A 24,662-nucleotide genomic window follows, 5' to 3' on the forward strand; every position below is an offset into this window, starting at 1 on the left:
GCCCCTGAGATATTCTTTATGGCAAAACAATTTAAGCGTTTTGTTTGTGGGCTTTTTTTTGGGGGGGGGGGCAAAGTCTCACACTGTAACCTAGGCTGGCCTCCAATTTATGGTACTCTTCCTGCTTCAGCCTCCCAAGTTCTGGGATACAAGTGTAAGTGAGTCACTATGCCCAGATCATTTTCCTCTTAATATCTTGGCAAGTAAACAAAAAACAAATGAACAACAACAACAAAAAGATAACACAGCAGTAGCAGAAATGTTTAAAGAATGTTCATACCTTTGCATAATGAGTTTATACAAAAAGAATGGTCCAGTTCAGGATAAAATTTCTTAGAAAACTTAGAATTCCCAGAATTCATTAATTTTGATCTAAAGTCAATATTCATACAACTCTCTTTCAATTTAAAAATATCGTTTATACTCTTACTTATAGTAAATGAAACCCAATTGTGAAATTTGAAGTGAAAAACTTAAAACATATCAACATCATTTTAACACGTCAGGAATTAATGTTCATGAGCTTCCTGAGAAAAGAAAAAATTTAAATTTAATTATACCAGTGGCAAATTAATTTAAATTTACAAACCTTAATCAAGGCATTTGTTTTTACTTGGTATTATGGAAACAGCTAGAATTCCTGATTAAGGTATGTATTTTTCTAAGGCAAAGCAAGTTTGATTATGTATGAGGCATAGATACTAACGGAGTTATAAAGGCAATACAAAGGCATACATATCCATTTAGTTTTATTTTTTAAAGACAGGGTCTCATGTGGCTCAGGCTGGCCTAAAACTCACTCTGTGGCTAAGACTAGCCTTGAACTGATGTGCCTGCCTCCACCTTCCCAAGTGCGGGGACTACAGGCATGTGCCACCATACCTGGCTCACATCTACCTTTTAAAAGTTATATATTCCAAGCTAAATAATATTTCATCTCATGTCCTATTTGAACACTGCATATTTCACATTAAGCTTAGAAACAAAATTGTGTAATATATTTGAAAAATACTTTCATTTTCCAATCATAAAGTATGCAGTATTTTCATATACTTGGTGTATATACATTATTATTTTTTTTTTGCTTAAAATTTAAGATTCTATATTAGCTAACTATGACAACTATGTTAAGTAATTGTATGAAGAAATTCATGAGAACAAAATAGAAAACAAAGCATAATGGTTATTACTGCATCTAACAAAAAATTAAGTAGTTTTGAATATATTTTCTTCCTAGTAATCTGTATTCTCACTTTCAACACTAATTTGATAAACATAATAAGACTGTGTAAGAATTGTTTTGGCTGTTTACTTATCTTTCCTATATCCTCTGCAATATGAGCAGACAATGATTTTCTTAGGAATATAAAGAAAAACAATCTTTGCAGTTTTTTAAAAATCTGAGTCATGTAAAAGCTGAGTCCTTTAAAATAATTATCTATTGTATATATTTATTTACTGTGTATGTAAGCACACACATACCAAGGAGTGCCTGTGGAGGTTAGAGGACAACTTGTGGGAATCAGTTCTCTCCTTCCATCACGTAGGATCCAGGATTAAACTTAGGTCATCAGGTTTGGCAGCAAGTGCTTTTACCCATTGAGCCATCTTGCTAGCTCCAAAGCTGACTCCATTAATTTTGAAAAATTACATTAAATTTTTTGGGAGCTTAGTTAAAAATGACCATTTATCACGTAACTTTTGCTGTATAGCCTACACGCCCATAAACTGCTATGGCTAGGCAAAGGCAGATTCTTATTTCATCTGTGTTTTAAGAGGAGCATAAATTTTAACAAGAAAAAGGAAATTAAGAAAACCATTGTCTCTAATGGTCTGATATAACTTTAAATAAGGGCAGATCAAGTTAAGCAATGTTGGTAATCCATCTTTGCCTAGAAGAGAAAAAAATACTGGAAGTTATTTTCTTCCTAAGGTCTCAGCTAGTTTCTTAAGTCTTTTCTTCAGCTCCAGTGGAAATTTCTCATAGCACTTCTTGCAGACTGGCTTCATGTCAAACTCCACAAATTTATTCCTAAAGATAATAATTAAAAAAAAATCAGTGGAAGTGTACCCAATATAGACATACATATTATAAGTGATATAATTTCATTGAACTATATATAAATGAAGACACCATAATGTACTATGTAATGATAACTATATTCATGAGAGTAAAGAGTGAAATTTGAATTTTTTTTTTTTTTTTGTCTTTTTGAGACAGGGTCTCCCTGTAGCTCCAGGTGGCCTGGAACTCACTATGTAGACCAAGTTGGCCTTGAACTCACAGAGATCCACCTGCCTCTGCCTCCCGAATGCTGGGATTAAAGGCTTGCACCACCACGCCCGGCTGTATTTTAATTCTTATTATGACAAATGTAAGAGATAAATGGTATCAGTTAAAAATAATGCCTTTATGTCAGGCGTGATGGTGCATGCCTTTAATCCTAGCACTGGGAGTGGGAGATAGAGGTAGGCAGATCTCTGTGAGCTCAAGGCCAGCCTGGTCTACATGGTAAGTTCCAGGTCAGCTGGGGCTATAGGGAGACCCTGTCTCAAAAAGAGAAAAAAAAAAAAAAAAAAAAGCCATTATAAAATGGTCCTTACTTGTCTATATGTAGGGAATGTGGAATGTTGTTTAAATGTTATTCACTAAATAGCTAATAATTCAGCTAGCTAAAAAGGAAATTTAATGTATGTATAATTTAGGTATTTTAAAGTGCCAGGAGAATCCTTTTCTTTTCTGAACTGTTGAGACAGAGTCTCACTTTGTAGGCCCGGATGGCCTAGAATGCATGGTGATCCCCCTGCCTCAGCTTCTGAATGCTGAGACTAAATGCAAGCCACCATGCCTGTCACCAATAAATTTATTTAAAGTGAAGACTTGGCTTTTATAATGTAAGTGCTTTACATTTTGAAGTTAAAATAATCTTACTTAGTATTTTAAATTGGGCAGCTATAAGGTTTTATCTTTCCCTGTATACTTTTATCTCCTAATTAAAAAAAAAATCACCTTAAATCCTAAAAATAAATAAATAAATAAAATAAAATAATGGGTTAATCGGGCTGTTTGACAAAAGGCTGGTTTAGTCATTCTTGAACAACAAGGTAACAACCCCACCCATGGTGTTTTCTGACTGGTAGCTGTATGGAGACTGAGTTCTTCCTTAATAGCTAGAGCACGTATGATCAATCTATCTGTAAACAAATCTGTAGAATACAACTTTTAGGATGTCTCCTAATCATCTCTTATGCATTCACAATAGGTAGGTGCAGTAGTTTCTTATTGCTGAAATTGCAACTCTTGAGTCAATACATAACTTTATAACTTGTTCATTTGCTGTGAAATCATATTTAGGAAGCATTCACAGAACAAGCTCAGTAGTACACTATTATCTATGACAATAATTATGAAATATGCTGACAATAATATATTTTAAATTTAATTAATTAATTTTTATTTTATGTGTATGAATGCATACAGGTGCATATCGGTGTCATACAGTGCCCATGGAGACTAGAAGAAGGAATCGGATCCCCTGAACTGGAGTTATGGATGGTTGTTAGTCATCATAGGTGCTGGTGACTGAACCTAGGTCCACTATAAAAGCAGTCTGTGCTCTTAACTGCTTAGCCATCAGCCCCTGCTGATATAGCTCTTAATGCATCTTAAAAGTATTTTAAACCAGGGCTGGAGAGATGGCTCAGTGGTTTAGAGCACTGACTGCTCTTATAGATGATCCGAGTTCAATTCCCAGCACCCACATGGCAGCTACAAACCGTCCTTAACTTCAGTTCCTCTTCCTTCCCTTCGGAAGAGGGAATCTGAAGCCCTCTTCTGACCTCCGTGGCACTGCACAACATGGGTGCACTCACATACATGCAAACAATACACATACACATAAAATAAAAATAATAAATAAAATATTTTTAAAAAAAGTATATTAAACTGAACCATTTGCTTTGAGGTAATTTTAAACATCAATGTTAGTAATAAATAATAATGTTAATAACAATAATAATTCCTAGCCACATATTGTAGTTCTAGCTGTCCTGGAACTGACTATGTAGACCAGGCTGGCCTCAAATTTATAGCAAGCCTCCTGTCTCAGCCTCCCAAGTGCTGGGACTACCGTTGTGAGCCTGGCTTTCCACCTGTTTTTCAAAGACAAACTAATGGTGATCCTAATTCAACCAGCAAATTAAATGCTTCAAGGCCAGTTTGATTTAAATACAGTAATTGAGTTAAAATAAATTTCCCAATATTTTCTTACAACAAAAGCTATTTCGGGATGAAAACTTGAATACATTATTCCTGCTTTAGAGAGACTGTTTAGCATGTGTTATTATTGTTCTAGGTTTATGTTCTCCTTTTAATTCTTCAACAGAAGGAAACATGGAGACTACAACAGTAAGAGTTCAAAGCACAATGGTGACCATGAGTGAAGAAAAAAAAAATGAAACACTCCTGCCAGTAATTCAACAGAATCTCGAAGATTTCAACACATCCAGTGAAAATCAGGAGTCAAAGTGAAACTCAAGGGAGTGAATTCACAAGCAGCAGCATGCGGCCGGGTGGAAAGCACCCACACAAACACTACAGGCTGGTTTGTTGTGTGATTACATAGGCTTTACTTAAATATAGGACATGCTAGGAGAACTCAGAATGAATATACATGGCTTTAAAAACTTTCAATACCCAGAATTTCTCAGTTAAACAATTTCAGGCACATAAACCAAAGATCAGCAGCAATTATTAGGATTAAAAATACTTTAAAACTTTCCCCCATTATCATTTAAAAGATTGGATTGTAGAGGCATCTATGCTATACCATGATTTAGAAAAAGGTGAGTCCCCAGATGAAGCAAATGTGCACACAAGCCAGTGTAAGTGTTGATTTTAATAAGCCTTACAATCTTAATAGTCAAGCAAAAGAACTGACTCTGTACAAGACAAATATTTCAATCTCTAATGGCCACAAAAACATGCCAAAAAAGAACAAAAGGACAGAGGCAGAACAAAAACATCCCAAGGGACTAACCCCAGAGAAGCAATGAAAGTGATGGTAGAAGGACAGAAAGTTCACAGACAGACTGGCTTTTTCTTTTTCTGCTTGTCCTTATCCTTTGCTTCTTTCTCCCGTTTGGCAAGTCGCCTCTTAAATTCTTCAGGCATTTTCTCATAACAGTATTTGCAGACTGGTTTTAGATCAATTTCAACAAACTTATCCCTTTAAGTAGAACAAAGAAGGAATAGAAGAAAGAACAGGAAACAGTTAAAGGAAGAACTTTGACTTTCTGAAGGCCTCAACATAAGAAGAAATAGGAATCAATTAATTTGGTCTTTAAAGTCTAGGAATATTTTCTTAAATATCATCTGCAAGCTTTTGGCTTTAGGAGTCTCACTGGACTAGACCAAGGACTTACTTGAGTGTCAGCTTGGTATTGCACGTGGAACAGGCAAAGCAGCTCACACACCAGGCCTTGTTAAGGGCAGAGACCACTGAGGAGAGAGAGATACCTGGTCACACGGGAACATTCCATTACAGGAGAGAGGGCTTCAGGCTTCAGTTTTCAACTTTGAAGCACAAAGGTGGCTGCTTCCCCAGGAACCTGGAGGAGGGCCTCAAACATCTCTTTCTTGAGAGGGTCCTTTATCTTATTTTACTTAGCTCAATGTCATTAAAGTGCTTTGACTCAATCTATTTTATTAATTTATGGCTATTTTCTCACACTATTAAAAATATAAACCAAGCACATAATGCCTTCCATGGTGTTAAGTTTCAATTTTAGGGAAGATTATTTTTTATCTTTTTTCTTTTTTTGCACATTTCTGTGTGTACACATGCCAGCATGTGTGTGGGTACACATGTGTACACATGCATCTGGAGGCCCAAGGCTGACAATAGGAGCCTTCCTTGATTGCTTTCAATCTTACGCATTGAGAAAGGGTCTCTCAACTGAACCTAGAGCTTGCCAATATAGTTAATCTGGCTAGCCAGCTTGCTCCAGGGATCCTCTCTCTACCCTCAGAACACTAGACTCTTAGGGAAGCCATCAGGCCCAATCAGCATTTACATGAGTGCTAGGGATCCAAACTCTGGTCCTCATGCTTGCACAACCCACTAAGCCATCTCCCAAGCTCTATTTTCTTCTTTCTTAACCTTTCATTTCCCCTTCTTACAAATCTAAGATACCAAAGACTAATCAATCCCTCTATGTGCTGTGGAGGGTAGACAACCTGGCTTGTATTGTGTTGCTCAGATGAGATTTTCTGACAAGACTTGAAGACTAACATGTTCTCTGCTGTTTCTGTCCCTACTACTGTTGGCCCACCATAGAAATATGAACCATATAAAAAATTTTAAAAACGCCACACTTTAACTCATTTAACTGTAGGGAAGTATTTCTTTCAAAGTTGACATAATAAAGTAACCTCCTTACCAGTCAGATGTCTCATATAGGAGTTAAGGAGTTAAGTTTTAATTGCAATGAACTGCTCCTTGAACTAACCTTTTCACTAACTGCATATGAGCAGTTTTTCACAAAGTATTTCCTGAGTTTGGTGATGTCTGCTGAGAACCATAAAGCATGCTGAGAACCAGGTTGTTAAGATCTTTGTCAGGAAATTTCTGGTAGAATTCTGTGATCATTAGCAAACACAGCTGCTTCCTCTCTGTTCTGGCCAATCTACCCTGCCTAGTTACCCCATGAGGGCAGTAAGTCCTAGCAAGGCTGTACACAGCTGCCAGCTTTTAGTAATCATAGAGTTAAAGTGGCTCTTCCTAACTACTACAGCCAGAACTTTCAGAAACTGGAAACATAAACAGGTCTCCGGATCTACCTGGAACAGCTCCACAATTGCTGGGCCAGCAAAACTTTGGCCATGGCTGACAGTACTATAGTAAACAAGTAATCCAACTTAGGCATTATCATCTACTGCTAGAGACAACTTCAGAAATATGACAAGGAAAGTAAGTGGTAATGACCACATTACAAACAACAGTAGCAATCAACTTTCAATCTCACCCAAGGGTTTTTAAACCAAACGGACACATAGATACCCACAGATACATACCATCACCTTCTATGACACGATTGCAGTGGAAACAAACATCACCAAATAGCTGAGAATGAAAACAAGTGGTAAAAGTTCAAGATGTGTTAGAATTAGCTTTTAACATTAAATTTAGTATAATTTATGTTCTATCACTTAAAAAAATAGCTGGCAGCTAAATTCTAGAATTTACCAGAGAGAAAATGAGTAATAAACTAGTTAAAATGAAAATTATTCTTATACCGAAAATTATTCACTTTTTATCACTTAAAAAAAAACCTTAGCCAGGCGTGGTGGCACACGCCTTTAATCCCAGCACTTGGGAGGCAGAGGCAGGTAGATCTTTGTAAGTTTGAGGCCAGCCTGGTCTACACAGTGAGTTCCAAGCCAGCTGGGGCTACAGGGAGACCTTGTCTCAAAAAGAGAAAAAAAAAAAAAAAATCTTTCTGGAGCTGGAGAGATGGCTCAGCAGTTAAGAGCACTGGTTGTTCTTGCAAAAGACCCAGGTTTGAATCCCAGCACCCACATGGCAGCTAACAACTATCCGTAACTCCAGCAGGGGATTCGACAGCCTCTTCTGACCTCCGAGGGCATTGCATGACATGGGTGCACTTACCTACCTGCAGGCAATACATACATACACATAAAATAAAAATAAATAAAATTTAATAAAAAAGTTAAAAAAAAATCTTTCCAGGTGAAAATTTGAGCACCAAAATAATTAATGAAAAATACAGGAACTTTTAAGTTCTTACAGATAAGAAATGGACAAAGGAGTCTACACCTGGGAATGGAGGGTGGCTCTTACTCAAGCAGACTGCTGAGGGCCACCTGATCAGGGAGGGCATGAATCTGGAGGAACTCTCATTTCCACTCAGAGCATGCAACATCATTGAATGCTAACAAATCTAGGGTGGACTTTGATGAGAAGCAGGATATTTATACAGTCATAAAGTAACTGTTTACAGGTTGTGTACTGAATGTGAGGGAAAAGGGCAAAGAGTAGCTCACAGTGCGATATAGCCAGGACCATGCATGGATGGGCACCAATAGGGCAGCGATGGGTATTGTGTGCTCCAGAGGAGAGGCTCCAAGGAGAGTACACCACTACCTGTTCAGTATTCCAGCCAAAAGCCCACAACGTCAATGTAATGATGGAGAACCAACAGAAAAGCCCGAGGGAAAAACAATCTATTAAGGATACTGGAAACATTCCAAACATTTGTAGTCCAATCTGGACTACATATCAAGTTCTAGGTCAGTTGGGGCTACAGGGAGACCCTGTCTCAAAAAGACCAAAATAAATAAATAAAACACTAGACTGACACTAATCTTGGAGTAGAAAAAAGTGTTACTTATAACATTATTGGGTTGGGTGTGGTGGTGCATACCTGTTACCTATAAATCTCAGCACTTAAAGGTTTGAGTCTGAGGCAGGAGGGTATCAAGTTCAAGGCCAGCCTCAGCTACACAATGGAGACCCTGTCTCTAAATAAATAAATAAATGCCTAAGTGATAAAAGTGAAATAAATGGATTAAAGTGTTATACCACACTGATAATTGTGTGAGAGAATTCTATGTTCTTGGAAAATATATATTGAAGCATTTAGGGGTAAAGGAACATGGTGGAATCAAATGCATATTATTAAAAAACATTATACTTTATATGCACATACAACTGTATAAAAATGTGAGTTTATGCAAGGATGCATATTAAAAATATTTTATTTTTTTTTAGTTTTATGTGTATGAGTATATTGCCTGCATGTACATTAGTGTACCTGTGTTGGGCAATGCCCGTGGAGGCCAGAAGAGGGTGTCAGATTCCCTGGAACTGGAGTTATGGATGTAAGCCACCATGTGGGTGCTGGGAACTGAACCTGGGTTCCCTGCAAAGAGCAGCCAGTGCTCCTAAGCACTGAGTCATCTCTCTATCCCCAAAGGATATATTTTTATATAGCAGATCGAATGCATGCCAATGGTGAATACAGGTAAAAGGCACATAGGTATCATTTGTGTATTTTATTTCTAACTATTCTGGGTCTCAAAAAATTAAAACAAATTTCCGTAGACCAATGCACATTTTTCCAAGAGATTTCTTTGCAGTTAAAATATTGATGAGCTTTAATTTACATATATCAAATATCCAATAAATGCAACCGTTACCTGATTATAGTGGGTTTCACAATAGGCCAAGCCCTTCCTCTCATAATGGCGATGTCCAAGAAATGGTTTTTCACATTTGGCACATACAAAATGCTGAAAAGAAATTGATAAATATAATGTTTGTGAGCCACCATGTGAGTGCTAGGAAATTAAACCTGGGTCCTCTGCAAGAGCAGCAAGTGTTCTTAACTGCTGAATCATCTCTCTAGCCCCATCTAGATAATTTTTAAACTGTCATATTTTATTTATCTAATAAAGTGACCTCCATGGTGATACAGTCTTAGAAAAGATAACTATCAGTATCAGAAACTTCAGTGGTCTCAATTCTGGTTTCTGTGAGTTTCTTTAAGATACAGTCTATTAAACAAGGCACATGAAAGAAGAGATAAGCATCTCAGTAGTACTTCTACCTGAAGATAACTGTTGCTGGATGTGGACCCTGAGGCCCTTGCCCTCAAGGATTTAAGAACAAAGTACATATTCTGCATTATGTTGGTATGTCACAATAGCAGTGATAGTCTAGATTTCTAATGTACTAAAAAGCCAACTGTTTTAAAAATGCAGAACTCTAATCTTTAGACTATTCTCATCTTGCTAGCACACCTGAGGCATGGAAACTCAAAGGAACTGGCTACCTTGTGCCAGTCTACACTCACCTCCACATGCCACTGCTTGCCCATAGCGTTCACTACACGCCCTTCAATAGGCCTCCGACAGGCACCACATATAGGGACCCCCATCTTATCATGGCAAGGCAGACAGTATAGTTCCCCTTTTAGTTCTCGGGCATCAGCAGTAAGCTCCTTCCTGTCCACAAAAAAAGACACTCAGCTGAATAACACTATTAAGAGACAAAACAGGTAGCCAACATATACAGCATACTTTCTACAAGGTTTTAAAAGATATTACCATAACAATCACTGGTAACTTCTATTTTTCCTCATTAAAGATGATCTTAATAACCTAAATTAATAGACTTGAGTGGGTTTCAGATTGCTAGTATTTTGTACTAATGGTAAGGTACAAGGAGAGGTCAGACATACACCAGCACATCAATCATATGTTTTTGTGGTTTTTTTTTTTTTTTTTTTCCCCACAGGGTTTCCCTGAAGTTTCAGCTGGCCTGGAACTTGCTTTGTAGACCAGGGTGACCTTGATCTCACAGAGAATTACTCGCCTCTGCCTCCTGAGAGCCAGGACTAAATTCATGCACCATCATACCTGGCTTGCATATCTGTAATCCTAGCACCTGGGAAGCTGAAGTAGGAGGACTGTGAATTTGTGGCCAGCTTGAGATATACAGGTGTTTATTTTAGTAATATAAATTATATTGGGTGAGGGGCACATGAGGCCTCACCTCTAGCTGAGGAACTATTGGTAGTTAATCATCACAGGGGGAAGGGGAGTCATTTTTCTTGGTCTGTTGCCAGTGATAAGTTGCCCATGATCTTGTAAATAACTCCACACCCATGCATATGCTAGTAACCTTAATTGAACTCAGTGGGTTATAAAAACAACATAAAACAGTAGGGGAGGTATGGTGGGAAGAAGGATTTCAAAGAGAGGGAGAAGGGGGTAAGAGGAAGATGGGGGTGATCTGATCAAAACACATTATATATACATACATATATATGTATATATAAAAAATGACAAAGTATAAAAAATTATTAAGATAAATAAATTATATGATAAATTGTCAAGTACTATTAAAGCTTACTGAAAAACTGACTCTGGATGTGGGACAGACTCACCTTGTTCCAGACTTCTAGTATGTTTATTCCAAGACTCCCTGTCCTGGGGCAAGCTGGCCCCTTGACCTTATTAAAGGGAGGAAGGAAAACAGCAAACAACTAATGGTATTAAAAACACTGCCCTTGAGAAGAGCTAAAAGGTAAAGCACTACCGACCATTGTTTATCCTATGGTATAAGATGCCTGCAGTGGGAATGAGAAGCTGGAGTGATGGAGAGATCATTTTGCTGTTTCTGGAAATCTCTCAATCAGGAACTCCAGCATGATCGTTCTGGCAGGCCTTCCCCAGTTATGTCTGTTGGATGGAAGCACTCAATTTGGTGATCTGCTACCTGCTACTTCCATGTGCTGTCTGCTCATTTTCTTTTACTTTGCTTCCTATCTACTTAATAAACTCACTCATTGAAAACCAAAAGCCTGGTTGTTATAGATCATTCTTTGTATAGAACATTATATAATTGTGATGGTCCTTCTAGAGGTCTAACACTAAAAGTTGGGGAGCTGAGGCTTTAACTCTGTGGTAGACCATTTGCCTAGCATGCACAAGGCCCTAGGTTCAAAAAACAATACAAAATAAAAAGACTGAAGAAAACAATTTGGTTTACCAGAGTAACAGAAATATAGATAAATGTGCTCTTTTACTTTAATTCTCTATGAAAGGGAAAACACTAATACCCGCAGTTGGCACAGTTGAAGTGGTCTGGGTGGTAAGGGTCATTCTTGAAGATTAGAGGCTGTTCATCAATGATGGCATGGCATTTCTGGCAGATGTATTTTCCAAGGCCTCTGGCTTTTTCACGATTATGACATGGGCGGCAAAGATGTCTATACAGGACCAAAATGGAAATTTAAAATCTTAAGTTCTTTTTAACCATTAGAAATATAGTTCCCATACCTCTGAAAAGAAATTAAAGAAACCATTTCCTTAAAAACTCTTTTGTACTAACAGAGCAGATTCAAACTACAGGCAACATTACTGTTCTACCACTAATAATCCATGGACTTGTATCAACTTCACCACTGCCCATGTCTCCCTGGCAGAACAGGGGGCATAAAACAACAGCCCGTCACTTGAAGTTCTGGAGTCATTTACTAGAGTACTAAGCAAGTCAGTACATAGTTGGTTCTGAATTCCTTTACTCTACAGCAGCACCTTACATCCCAAGGGGAAAGTGTATGTGACTTGAACAGTTCCTTTGGCCACCCAAATCCAACAGGGACAGCAAACTCCTACCTGCCAGCATTCTTGACAAATCCAATGTCTGCCAGTACTTCCTGGCAGAGGTCACATCGGAAGCATTCAGGATGCCAGCTGTTGTTCATGGCTTTGATAACCCGGCCAATAATAAATTCACCTGTGGGAAGGTAATGATAAATGTCATGAGGCATCTTATCTGCTATAAATATAAGCAAAAAATTGTGAGGAAAAATGTTTAAAGAGGGATTGTTTCCCCCTCCAGTACCAGGAACTGATCCTAGCATGCCTTGAACACTAAGCTAGTACTTTACCACTGAGCTACATCCCCAGGCCTCTAAAGTTTTACTTTTTATTTTGACACAAGATCTCAGTGAGTTGCCCAGGCTGTTCTCAAACTTGAGATCCTCCTGCCTCAGCCTCCCAAGTAGCAAGCCTGTATCACCAAGATTAGCTTATACTGAGGAACGTTAAAACTATGTCTACTAGATAAGAACTACATTGAAAATTATCTTTATTTTACATGAGGCCTTCTTTTTGATTTTGTGGTTATATTTTTTAGCTGTTTTATCACGTATCTGACTCTGGTTTTCCTTCTTCAATGTCGTGGGGTCAAAATGCCTTTTTGTTGTTTGTAGTCACTGTTGGCACAGTTATATAATAAATCTATAGCACTTTTTCCTTTCTTTTCTTCTTTGATGGTGGAGCTTGAACCTGGGGCCTTGTGTATGCTAAGGACATACCATACCACTGAGCATTATAACTTCAGCTCCTGCAACACACTATTTTTATTTTTGTTTTTTTGAGATAGGGTCTCACTAAGTAGCTCTGGCTAGCCTGGAACTTGTGATGTATGTTTGCTGGCCTCAAACTCACAGAGATCCACTTACGCCTGCTTCTGCTTTCCAAGGACTGGGATTAAAGGTATATACCACCATGCCTTGCAACACATTTTCTTATAATCCATACTTTCTTCCTTCACTAAGTTTTGTCAGCATTAAATCAGGTTTTCCAATCCCTAGAAACCTTCTAGTTGAGCCACCAGGGAAGTGACAACAATGTAAGCAAGTCAAGTACATTTGTAGAATACAAACAGCCAGCAGGCACTTTGATCCACTTGACTGAAGTCTTCCTTGTCTCTTCTGTGGCCAGATGGTAGGCAAGCAGGCTAAGACTATGTTAATATATGGAACAGTATTGCAGAAAATCCACTACAGATGTCCCAGCTAGTCCCTAAAACTTTTACCCCAATGTCCATAAAAATCAGTTCTCTCCAGGTTTTGATACTTGTCTAGTTTAGCATATATTAACAATACAGAAAAGAACAAAGTGCCTGTTATATTAGTTATAATAAGGATTTATAATTAGTTATTTATAATAAAAACATTGTAACATTTGCACTTTTTGGTGTTAAGTGACTCCTTGTTACTTTTAACTGTCAACTTGAGTCTCATGTCACTTGAGAGGGACCTAGTCCCAATTGAAGGATTACCCAGATCAGATTGGCCTGTGGCGGGATTGTCTGGATTGTTAATTATGTAAGAGGGCCCAGCCCACTGTGGGCAACACTATTCCCTGGGTAGGTGGTGCTTGGCTATATAAGAAAGGTAGCTGAGGGCTGGGTGTAGTGGCGCATGCTTTTAGTCCTAGCACTTGGAGGCAGAGGCAGGCATATCTCTGTGAGTTCAAGGCCATCGTGGTCTACATAGTGAGTTCCAGGACAGCTGGGGCTACAGGGAGACCCTGTCTCTAAAAGGTAGATGAGCACCAGCTGTGGGAGAGCCAGCAAGCAGCATTCCTCCATGGATTCTTCCTGCTTCAACTTCCCTCAATGATGGACTGTGACCCGAAGGACAAACTAATACATGCCCCTTCCTTCCCTAAGTTGCTTTTGGTCAGTGTCTTATCACAGCAACAGAAAGGAAACTAGGATGACTTAGATGACTTTGAAACATACTTTTTATTTATATTCAGCAGTAAAACTTACCACACTGGTGGCAGCAGGGAGCAAAGAGCATCTGGAAATCATGTTCACAGTACTTCCTTCCTTCAAACTGAAAGAGAAAATGCCAAGCACCATCAGCTTGCAAATATGAAACCACTATAGGAAGAAAGTAATCATTTTATGAAATATGTGCAAAAGTGCTTTACTGTTTTTTTGGAGCTTGGGATTGAATCCCAAACCTTGTACATGCTAGGCAAGCGCTCTAATACTGAACTAAAACCCCAACACTTACCAAAGTGTTTTTGAACTAAGAAAGAGTCAGAGGCTGGGGAGATGGCTTGGTGGGTAGAGCTTGCTGTACAAGCACAAGGATCTGATTTTGGATCCTCAACAGTAGAGCATGGCTGTGGGTGCCTGTAAGCCCAGCTGGGGAAAGGGCATCAGGTGGATCCCCAATGTTCACTGGCCAGCCAACCTAGTCTAATTGATGAGCTTCAGGTTCAGTGAGAAACCCTGCCACCAAAAATAAAGGTGGACAATGATCAAGGAAGACAACCTTAATCATGGGCCTCCACACATATGGGCACACATGTATATATACAATACCACGGTGTGGGGGTTAGGGGGAGGAATGGAACTGAGGGCAAGAGTGAATATTTGGTCTCACCTCTGACTGCTTAATTTTTTTGGCTCAAATATTCTTTTTTGGGGGGGAGTCTTTTTGAGACAGGGTCTCCTTGTAGCCCCAGCTGGACTGGAATTCACTATGTAGACCAGGCTGGCCTCAACTCACAGAGATCCACCTGTCTCTGCTTCCTGAGTGCTGGGATTAAAGGCATGTGCTACCATGCCTGGTCTAAATACTCTTTTTTTTTAAAAAAATTATTATTTTTATCTTATGTGTATTGCCTGCATGTAGGTAAGTGCACCTGTGTTATGCAATGCCTGCGGGGGTCAGAAGAGGCTATTGGATCCCCTGGGACTGGAGTTACGGACAGTTGTTAGCTGCCATGCGGGTGTTGGGATTCAAACCCGGGTCTTCTGCAAGAACAACCAGTGTTCTTAACTGCTGAGCCATTTCTCCAGCCCCAATAGTCTATTTTTTGTAAATTTGATGAAAGCTACAGATCCCTCAGCCCAGATAACTGGCATATATGTACAAACCCTTTATTATTATATCTAAAAATTTTTGCTCTAAGTTTAAATATTTACAAAGGGTACATATTCTAGCATATTTTTAATATTACTATTTTAAAATGACCAATGCTCATTTGGAAACAATAAAGAGCCAGGCATAGTGGTGCACGTATGTATAATCTAAGTTATTTGAGAGGCAAACCCAGGAGGATCATGAGACTGAAGTCACAGGGAAATCTTGTCTCAACAAAATAAAACAAATGCCCAAACCCAAATGAAAACAAATGTATTTCTTGGAAAATGTGCCTTGTAGAGATGAACATAGCTACCCTTTCCACTTAAGTATTTCTCCTGGATCCATGCCAAATCTGACTTACCAGGAAAAGTCAGAGTTCAGCTTTAATCCAGCTTTAAGTCCTAGTTGGTTGTTTTTCCAAAAACAACAATAAAAAAAAGATAAATGTGCTAATTTTCACAAAAATAAATCATGGAAATTGTTATGGTAGTAGCTGCCCTTGAATATTTGAGCCTTTTACTAAAATCATATGCCTCAAAATGAATATTGTTTTATTATCAAAATCCTTCCATACTCCGATGTCAAATCCATTTTAATGTGTGTAAGGTGTCAATCAATTTCCTCAATTATAGCTGCTGATTTGGCTTTCAAAATGTAATAAGCAAATCAACCATACCTTAATTGATAAAGACAGTTCTCATTATCAGAGCAGTCAAAACAGACTTTTTTTTTCTGCCAGAAAGTCCTTCATTTTATAATTCAAATTAATTAACTCTAATGTTCAATGTATTCATTTTTATTAACTGAAAATGATAAATTAATGTACTGCTATTGAATATTCCGTGTAATATATTATAATATAAGGCCAGAATTAGACAATGCAAAGTTAACTATATTCTTGTTGAGTGTGTTATGTATACACATAGAAATCTTAAGTTTACCTTTTGGTAGTAATTTTAAAGAAATCAAGCATAAAATTCAATTCCACTAATTTCATTACAAATGATCAGTTTGGGCTGGCAGGATTACACAGTGGGTAAAGGTTCTTGATGCCAAGACTCATGACCTGAGATTGTTCTCTGGAACCCATATGGTGGAAAGAGATAACTCAGTCTCTCAAGCTGTCTTCTGACCTCCTGATGGGGTGTGCCCATGTGCCCACACATACAACCAAATAAATAAATGTAAATACATTTTAAAAAAAGAAATGATCAACTTTTATTGTAATTAAAGAGACTTATTCCACAGACCTTCTGCAATCTGGACTTGCCCTGCACTGAAGCAAGTAGGAGGAGCTAAGAGACTGAAAGAAAGGTTTCTAGCTGGAATGCCTGGTGGACCTTGTCTGAGAGCTCTGATGCCTCACTGGTGTTCTCTGTGGAAGAGGGCCAGGAAGAGCACATACTCGGCCATAGGGTCACATATCTTCACTGCATCGAGGGGCATAAGCACACTCATTCAGCTGGAGATATAGTTCACAGCCTTAGGCCTGCCTCAAGTGACTGTGGTGGGGTCTCACAGGGCAAAGCAGTCATTGACGGACATGATCTAGAGCATGGGGAGCCAGGAATCTCACCTCAGGCCTGAGGCCAAGAGATGTTGCAGCAGATCCAGGTCTAGCTCCTGACCAATACTGACCTGGACGCCTCTCTTAGAGTACAGCCATATATCAGGGGCATGTCTCTAGCTAATGGGATGAAAGGGACTAAAACTGATCTCCCTTGGGAAACTAGGATGTAGGAGAATCTTCATCAGCCTTTGAGCAAAACATGAAGGATACTGAAGGAACTTGAATTGGTACACTACCCTGTCACTGTCAGGCATGTGTCTAAGAGGTCTCCTAAAGACAGTATTCTAATGGTAAAGATTTCATATAAAACAAGCTACCAATATTTCTAAACAAAGACCTCTAGATAGGCTGACTAGATTCACCAGAAGTGCAAGTAGTGGGGAATGGTTGGGGGTGCCGACAACACAGCAGACAGTAGCAGGGATATCAGAGTATAAGGGCTCTAGTTGGGGGAGGGAGACTATGGGAGGGTGCTACCTGGGAAATGGGTGTATAAATTAAAAAAAAAGTTCTTGAAGGAAAAAAAAATGTGTATCGGGCACAATTAGGAATTAAACCCATGATACTCTGAAAAAAAAAAAAAGCTACCTGGAAAAAAAAAAAGTCACAAAAAATGGTACCAGGTATCGTGATATATGCCTGTAATTCCAACTCTTTTAGACTGAGGTAGAAAGACCCTAAGTTCCAGACCAGCCTAAGCTGAAAAGAAAGACTTTGTCCTAAGGAAAACCAGGGGCAAGTGGAAGTGAGTTCAAGGCCAGCCAGGACTAAACAGTGAGCTCCACTCTCAAAAAAAAAAAAAAAAAGTCTGTCCTCAAACACAAAACAAAACCAGTAGCTAAGATAGATACTTTGGGCTGAGAGCTGGCTCAGCAGTTAAGAGCATTGGCTGCTCTTGCAGAGGGCCCAGGGATTCCCAGCACCCACATGACAGCTAACAGCCATTTGTAACTCCAGTTACGGGCACTACATGACACAGGTGCGCTTATATACAGGCAATATACTCATACACATAAAATAAAAATAATAATAGATAAAATATAAAAATATATACTTTAAGATGATACAGTATTTGTTATAAGACAGGAAATTAAACACTATAAAAATAAAATTTGGATTGATTATAATTTGAAGAACTTTTTTTCTTTTTTCAGGTTCTTGCAGATGTTAGGCAAGTGCTTATTGAGCTACATCTCCAGGCTTTGAAAAGGTTAATAAAGATCTTATTCAAAAGAAGTAGGTCAGGGGCTAGAGAGATGGCTCAGTGATTAAGAGCACTGGCTACTCTTGCAGAGGGCCTGGGTTTGGTTCCCAGCACCCACATGGTGGCTAACAACTGTCTGCTCCAGTTCCAGGGGGATCCAATGCCCTCTTCTGGCTTTTGTGGGCATTGCACAGCACAGGTGCTGGCAAAATACTCCCACACATAAAATAAACACAAATAAATAAAAAGTTTTTTAAAAGTAGAACATCATAGGAGTTAAGAAAACTGACTACTGCTCCAGACTGTGTGAGTTCAAATGCTAACACACACCCGCTGGCTTGCTCGTGACCTTGGGCATGCTGCCTACCTGCTCAGTGCCTCCTGAGTCACAAGCCTATATTGCTTTGGCTGTTTATCTGAGTTTTTGGTCTTTTTGAGACAGGGTCTCCCTGTAGCCACAGCTTGCCTAGAACTCACTATGTAGACCAGACTGGCCTTGAACTCAAAGAGATCCGACTGCCTCTGCCTCCCAAGTGCTGGGATTAAAGGCGTGTGCCACCACACCTGGCTCAAACATATTTTTTTAAGTTTAAAAGAACCCCCAAACTTCGTCTATGTGTGTGTGCCTGCATGAGTTTATAGGCACCACACATGTGCAAATGCCCATGGAAACTAGAAGAAGGCACTGGATTACTTGGAACTGGAGTTATAGGTGGTTGTGAGCCAACTGACCTGACATGGATGCTAGGAACCAAACTCAGGTCTCTGCAAAAGTGGTGAAGTACTGTTAACCTCTGAGCGATTTCTCCAGGTCCACTCAAACAGTTCCTTAGTTCCTTTTTTTTTCCCCTTTAATATTTTATTATTATTTTTTATGTGAATGAATGTATTGCCTGCATGTATGTAAGTGCACCTGTGATGAGCAATGCCTGCAGAGGTCAGAAGAGGGCATTGGACCCCCTGGAACTGGAGTTACAGACAGCTGTCAGCCACCATATGGGCACTGGGAATTGAACCCAGGTCCTCTGAAGAGCAGCCAGTACTCTTAATCACTGAGCCATGTCTCCAGCCCCCTCAAACTTTTACTTAATAAAATATTTCAAACATATACTTTTTTTGGGGGGGGGGTCTTTTTTGAGACGGTCTCCTGATAGACCCAGCTGGCCTGGAACTCTCTATGTAGACCAGGCTGGCCTCAGTCTCATAGCAATCTGCCTGCCTCTGCCACCCAAGTGTTGGGATTAAAGGTGTGGGCCACCACGCCAGGCTCTGGATATTTAGTTCACTGAATTATAACATCCTGGAAAGAAAATCATGCTCACAACTTCTTGCCAATGTTGACTCTGTGTCTATGTGTATGGGTGTTGCACACAGCATGAATCATAGCAATGACAGAGGTCGGGGGCAACCTTGGGTGTCAGTTGTTGCTTTGCACCTTGCCTGGTTCATGCTGCCTGGATTTTGGTGCAGACCAAATGTAGAGAGCATACCTGGCCAACTCCCAGCTACAGGCCAGCATCCATGTCCCTGCCTCAGACACAGCTATCTTGGGCCAGCCAAGAACAGGATGTGCCTACATTTGGCTTTTATTTATGCATTTGTCATAAACTGCTCTGAAGCAAGTGGGTCAGTAGATAAGCAGGGAGGCTAGTTTTGGAGTTTTCTCTCATTGGTCTTCACTTCTCAGTTCCAGCCTTCCTGAATAATCAGGATACAGTATTAGAGGAAATGAGTGATGAAAACTCTTTGTTAATCGTTCCATTATAACATTCATTATCAATGGGTCTTTCCTGTTAATACATTTTGTGATACGTAAAAAAAAAAAAAAAAAAAAAACACTGGGAAAACCAAACAAGAGGAGAGAAAAATCTGAAGTAGTAACAGAGAACTCAATCCTGGGCATGTTGGCTGGACTTTCAGCATATTAGGTCCCTATCTAGGACCTGGTTCTTGGCTCAGTCTATCCCAGTTTGAAAGATTTCTGGAATTATATCACTCTGTAACTGTTGGCTTTAATTCACTTGCAAAAATACCTGCTTACAGAAAAAAAAAAAAACCCTGCAATATTGTTTTAGAGGAGATAATCAAGGTGTCACAAGCTATACTTAGGAACTATTACTGGTGTTAGGACTTCTGGTTAAATTGGCATTTCCTCCAGAAAATGGAATTTATTAGCCCATGTTATCACTGAATAGTAGACTTATAATAATTACTCATATGCACTGGAGGATGACTGGACACACTGAAAACTTAGGGAAACCAGCACCGATCCTTTTAAATTTAACTACAGTATCAAGCTTAAAGATGAGTAACCATTGGGGCTGGAGAGATGGCTCAGCAGTTAAGAACACTGGTTGTTCTTGCAGAAGATGTGGGATCAAATCCCAGCACCCACATGGCAGCTAACAACTGTCTGTACCTCCAGTTCCAGGGGATCTGACAACCTCTTCTGTTTTCCCCGGGCACAGCACGACACGGGTGCACTTACCTAAACACAGACAATATATGCATACACATAAAATAATAAAAAAAAAATTTAAAAAAGATGAGTAATTATGCCAGGTGTGGTGCTAAAGATCAGAAATCATGCAAAGTGGCTCTTTGTAAGATAAAAGTCAGCCTGGTCTACATAGCAAGTTTCAGGTCAGCTGGGACTACAGGGAGACCCTGTCTAAAGTAAGCAAACAACAACAAATCAGTAATCATATATAACTCATATACTTAAATCTCTCTGAAACGAGTCTTGCATGAAAATGATGGACTATAAACAATAATGCCTGCTTTTAAAAAATATTTTATTTATTATTATTATTTTTATTTTATGTGTATGAGTGTACTGCCTACACATATATGAATGCACCTGAGTCATGCAATGCTACGGAGGTCAGAAGAGGGCTTCAAATTCCCCTGGAACTGGAGTTAAGGACGGTTCATAGCCGCCATGTAGGTGCTGGAAATTGAACCCGGGTCCTCTGCAAGAGCAGTCAGTGCTTTTAAATGCTGAGCCATCTCTCCAGTCCTATTATTATGGCTGCTTTTGTATGGTTCATGTAACAATAAAATGAGAGGATAAAAATTTGTAATACAGCTAGTGCAGTAACTGGCTCATAACAGGTGTTGAATAGTTACTTTAGGAATAAATATTAACTTAGAAGTCTTCTGAATACAGGAAAATGGATTTTAGTTTGGAAAACTAGTACTAATAATGACATGTGAAATGAATCCTGATTTCTATTACATGAAAATGATTATTTTCTTCATTGCAAGAGTTGAATGCTATACTACCTAGGATATTATGTATTGCTCTGGTGCTATTTTAAATTTATTTGTCAGTGCTGGGGATTGAGTCCAGGGCATCCTAGAGGCCAAGCATGCATGCCACTACTGAGCTACACCTCAAAGCCTGTGGGCTAGTTCAAATAAAACATACAAAAAAGCATACCTTTAAAAATTTTTTTAAATTATTTTTATGTGTATGACTGTTATGCCTGCATGTAAGTGCACCTGTGTCCTGCAATGCCTGCGGAGGACAGAAGAGGCTGTTGGATCCCCTGGAACTGGAGTTACGGACAGTTGTTAGCTGTCATGTAGGTGCTGGGATTCGAACTTGGGTCCTCTGCAAGAACAGTGTTCTTAGTCACTGAGCCATCTCTCCAGCCCCGCATAACTTTTTTTAATAGAATCCTTTTATTTCCTCTTTTTGAGATAGTCTCATGTAGCCCAGGCTGGTCTCAAATCTGCTGTATAGTCAAGGATGGCTTTGAACTCCTTGTTCTAGTTATTTTGCTGTGATAAAACATTGGCCAAGGCTAGCTGTGATGCTGCATGCCTTTAATCCCAGCACTTGGGAGGCAGAGATAGGTGGAACTCTGTGAGTTTGAGGCCAGCCTGGTCTACACAGTGAGTTCCAGGCTAGTCAGGACTATGGTAGTGAGATCCTGTCTCAAAAAACCAAAACCAACCAACCAACCAAACAAACAAAAACAAAATACCACTGACCAAAGACAACTTGGAGAGAAAAAGGTATATTTGGCTTTTAGATCCTGATCACAGTCCATCTCTGAGGAAAGCCAAGGAGGAATGCTGCTTAACAGTTTGTTCCCCTGCTTGCTCAGCCCAGATCCACCTGCTTAGGGATGGCACAGTCCACAGTGAGTGAGCCTTCCTACATCAATTAGCAATCAAGAAAATGCCCCATAGACATGCCCACAGACCAGTCAGATGGCTAATTGAAAATCTTTTTTCCAGGTATGTCTAGGTTTGTGTCAAGTTGACAAAAGACAACCAGCACACTCCTGATCCTTCCTGTCTCCACCTCCCAAATACTGGGATTAGAGTCATCATGAGACATCAGATCAGTATCAGTCTTTGTGCCAGAGACATTCAAAGTTAAATGGAAGACAAATATGGTAATAAACAGCTATAATAAAATGTAAAAGTGCTCCATGTTAGAGATATAAGTTACCCTGTGGACTTAGAGAAGACACAAAATGAAATAGACAAAATTCAACTGAGAACTGGATTAAAGTAGGTTCTAATACCTTTCCTATTGCAAGCCTATGTTTTCAAGGATGTTTCCACCTCGGCAGGGATTAAAGGGGACTGACACAGTATGAAGGCCAGTGTTCCTTCTGGAGCCAGATCTCTTTTTTGACGTGTATTAGGTGTGCATACATGTTCATGTGTTGGTGTGCATGTGTGTGGTCATGTGGAAGCTAGAGGTTGACATCCAGTATTTTCCTCAATTGCTCTCCATTCATTTTTGGAGACTATTTTACCACATCTTGAGGTCACTGATTTCAGCTAGAAGTTGTCCAGCAAGTCCCAGGGGTCCTTCTGTCTCCTGAGAAATGGGACTATAGACATGACGTCTGGCTTTTTGTGTGAGTGCTGGGGATCCAAACTCAGGCCCTCATTTTACTGACTAAGCCATCTCCCCATATTTCTTGGACCTCTTTTGTGTGTGGTGGGAGTCTATACTGAGTTCCTATGATTACATGCTGCTTTGGCATCCACTGTGAATATAAGCTATATTTTCTTACAACAGAGGCAGGGCTCAGTCACCCTGGCCAGTCTATAATTCTTTGCCTCCTGGCTCCTTTGTACAATTGATTCAGATGTCTGCCACACACTTCCTGCAGTCAGCTAGATGCAGCTGAGTTGGCCAACCAATTCCCATGCCTAGCAAGGATTGTGCAGATGTAGATGTCACAGAAGGCCTTCTGAAACTTGTGTGTATGCTTTAAACCTACCAATAAAACTTTCAAGCCGGGTGTGGTGGCGCACGCCTTTAATCCCAGCACTTGGGAGGCAGAAGCAGGTGGACCTTTGTGAGTTCAAAGCCAGCCTGGTCTACATAGTTCCAGGACAGCTGGGGCTACAGGGAGACCCTGTTTCAAAAAGACCAAAAAAACCAAACAAACCCCCCAAAAAACTCTTCACAGCAGACATGTCCAGATGCCTGCATTCTTTGGCCCCTGGGTACTCCACCCATACCTATGCTTTCCTAACCTGTGTGTATTGACCTCCAGGTGTAATAAAAGCTTTATATTTATCTTGCACCTTCCCTATTTCATCATAAAGATCTTAAATCAAAACAGTCTCACCTGGATGATTTAGAGATTTGAGTCTTTTGTCATATTCTAAGATTTCCCCAAGTTGAGTGATAACAGTCTTAACAGTACACACTCCCCCTACCTGCCTTGCCACAGCCATAGGGAGTTGCTTTTTCCTTCTCTGTGTCAGTAGTCTGACCTGCCGTCACTACCATCTACACCTGGGAACTCCTCTCCCTCCTCTCTTCTCTCCTACTGTTGGACTCTGTCCTCTCCCACTCTGTTCTGCACCATGACTATCACTCCTCATTGTTCACAAAAAGATTTCCACTGGAAGGAAAGAGAAAAGGAAAAAAATCTTCCTACTGGCTAAGGATTTTATTTTTTTCTGACAGGGAATGTATGTTTCTGAGATGTAGTGGGAACTCAAGAATGTGTATAGTAGTGAATACAATTTCATTCTGTGACCAAATGTTCAATACTATTTCCTCTAGTTACATTAATACAGACATTAGTATTTCAGATACTCACGAGTGGCAAATGGTATTTTGCAGATTAGCCTGGAAACCTCACTCCTAGGAGGATTGCTGTTATAGGAAAATGCTGCCTCAGTGGTAACAATCAGCTTACTAATGACCTTTACAAATTAACTTTCCTTCCCTCCTGCAAAGGCATGTTTTTGGTTCTCTATCCTTGGACACTTAAGAACTGGAGGCAAAGAAATGTGGATTTGGTGAAGTCTGGGGCCAGCTAGCTCCAGGCAGGCTCAGGATCAACCATCCCACATAGAAAAAACAAACAAACAAACAAAAAAACAAAATAACTTTCCTTCCTCAGGCACGGTAACAGAAAAATCTTAAAGTCTGGTAGGCAAAAAAAGAAATCAAATCAAAGAGCAGCCATCTTTAGCTGTACAAGAGTCTATATATTAATAGTATTATATAGAAAACAGATGTTTGTAAGTCTGTTAAGTGGTGTGGGGGCAAAAGTAAACTGCTAGGTTGCCCTCTCCCATCAATCCCATCTTCACTCATAGCATGTGGTAAGCTGCCCCAGGCTGCTCCCCCCT

At 39.6% G+C, this 24,662-nt stretch overlaps 1 protein-coding gene and 1 non-coding gene across 3 annotated transcripts in view; one reads left to right on the plus strand and one right to left on the minus strand.

Moving 5' to 3' along the window:
- Positions 1–1,535: 1,535 nt before the first annotated feature.
- Positions 1,536–24,662, minus strand: part of Lims1 (LIM zinc finger domain containing 1) — a 129,380-nt gene continuing 106,253 nt past the window's right edge. For both annotated transcript variants that reach the window (XM_029570645.1, XM_008847572.3), the window contains exons 3-10: positions 14,154–14,220; positions 12,206–12,326; positions 11,647–11,796; positions 9,877–10,027; positions 9,221–9,313; positions 7,076–7,124; positions 5,425–5,500; positions 1,536–2,032 (exon numbers count right to left, since the gene is read on the minus strand). In XM_029570645.1, coding sequence (XP_029426505.1) covers positions 1,918–2,032; positions 5,425–5,500; positions 7,076–7,124; positions 9,221–9,313; positions 9,877–10,027; positions 11,647–11,796; positions 12,206–12,326; positions 14,154–14,220 — 822 coding nt within the window. In that variant the 3' untranslated portion in view covers positions 1,536–1,917. The remainder of the gene's footprint in view (positions 2,033–5,424; positions 5,501–7,075; positions 7,125–9,220; positions 9,314–9,876; positions 10,028–11,646; positions 11,797–12,205; positions 12,327–14,153; positions 14,221–24,662) is intronic.
- On the plus strand, positions 24,252–24,382 carry LOC115072797. Its single transcript, XR_003851818.1, has one exon. It is a non-coding gene; the product is annotated as a small nucleolar RNA SNORA38 (small nucleolar RNA).

Source organism: Nannospalax galili, unplaced genomic scaffold (assembly GCF_000622305.1).
Source record: "Nannospalax galili isolate Female #2095 unplaced genomic scaffold, S.galili_v1.0 scaffold323, whole genome shotgun sequence".
Taxonomy (NCBI): Eukaryota; Metazoa; Chordata; class Mammalia; order Rodentia; family Spalacidae; genus Nannospalax; species Nannospalax galili.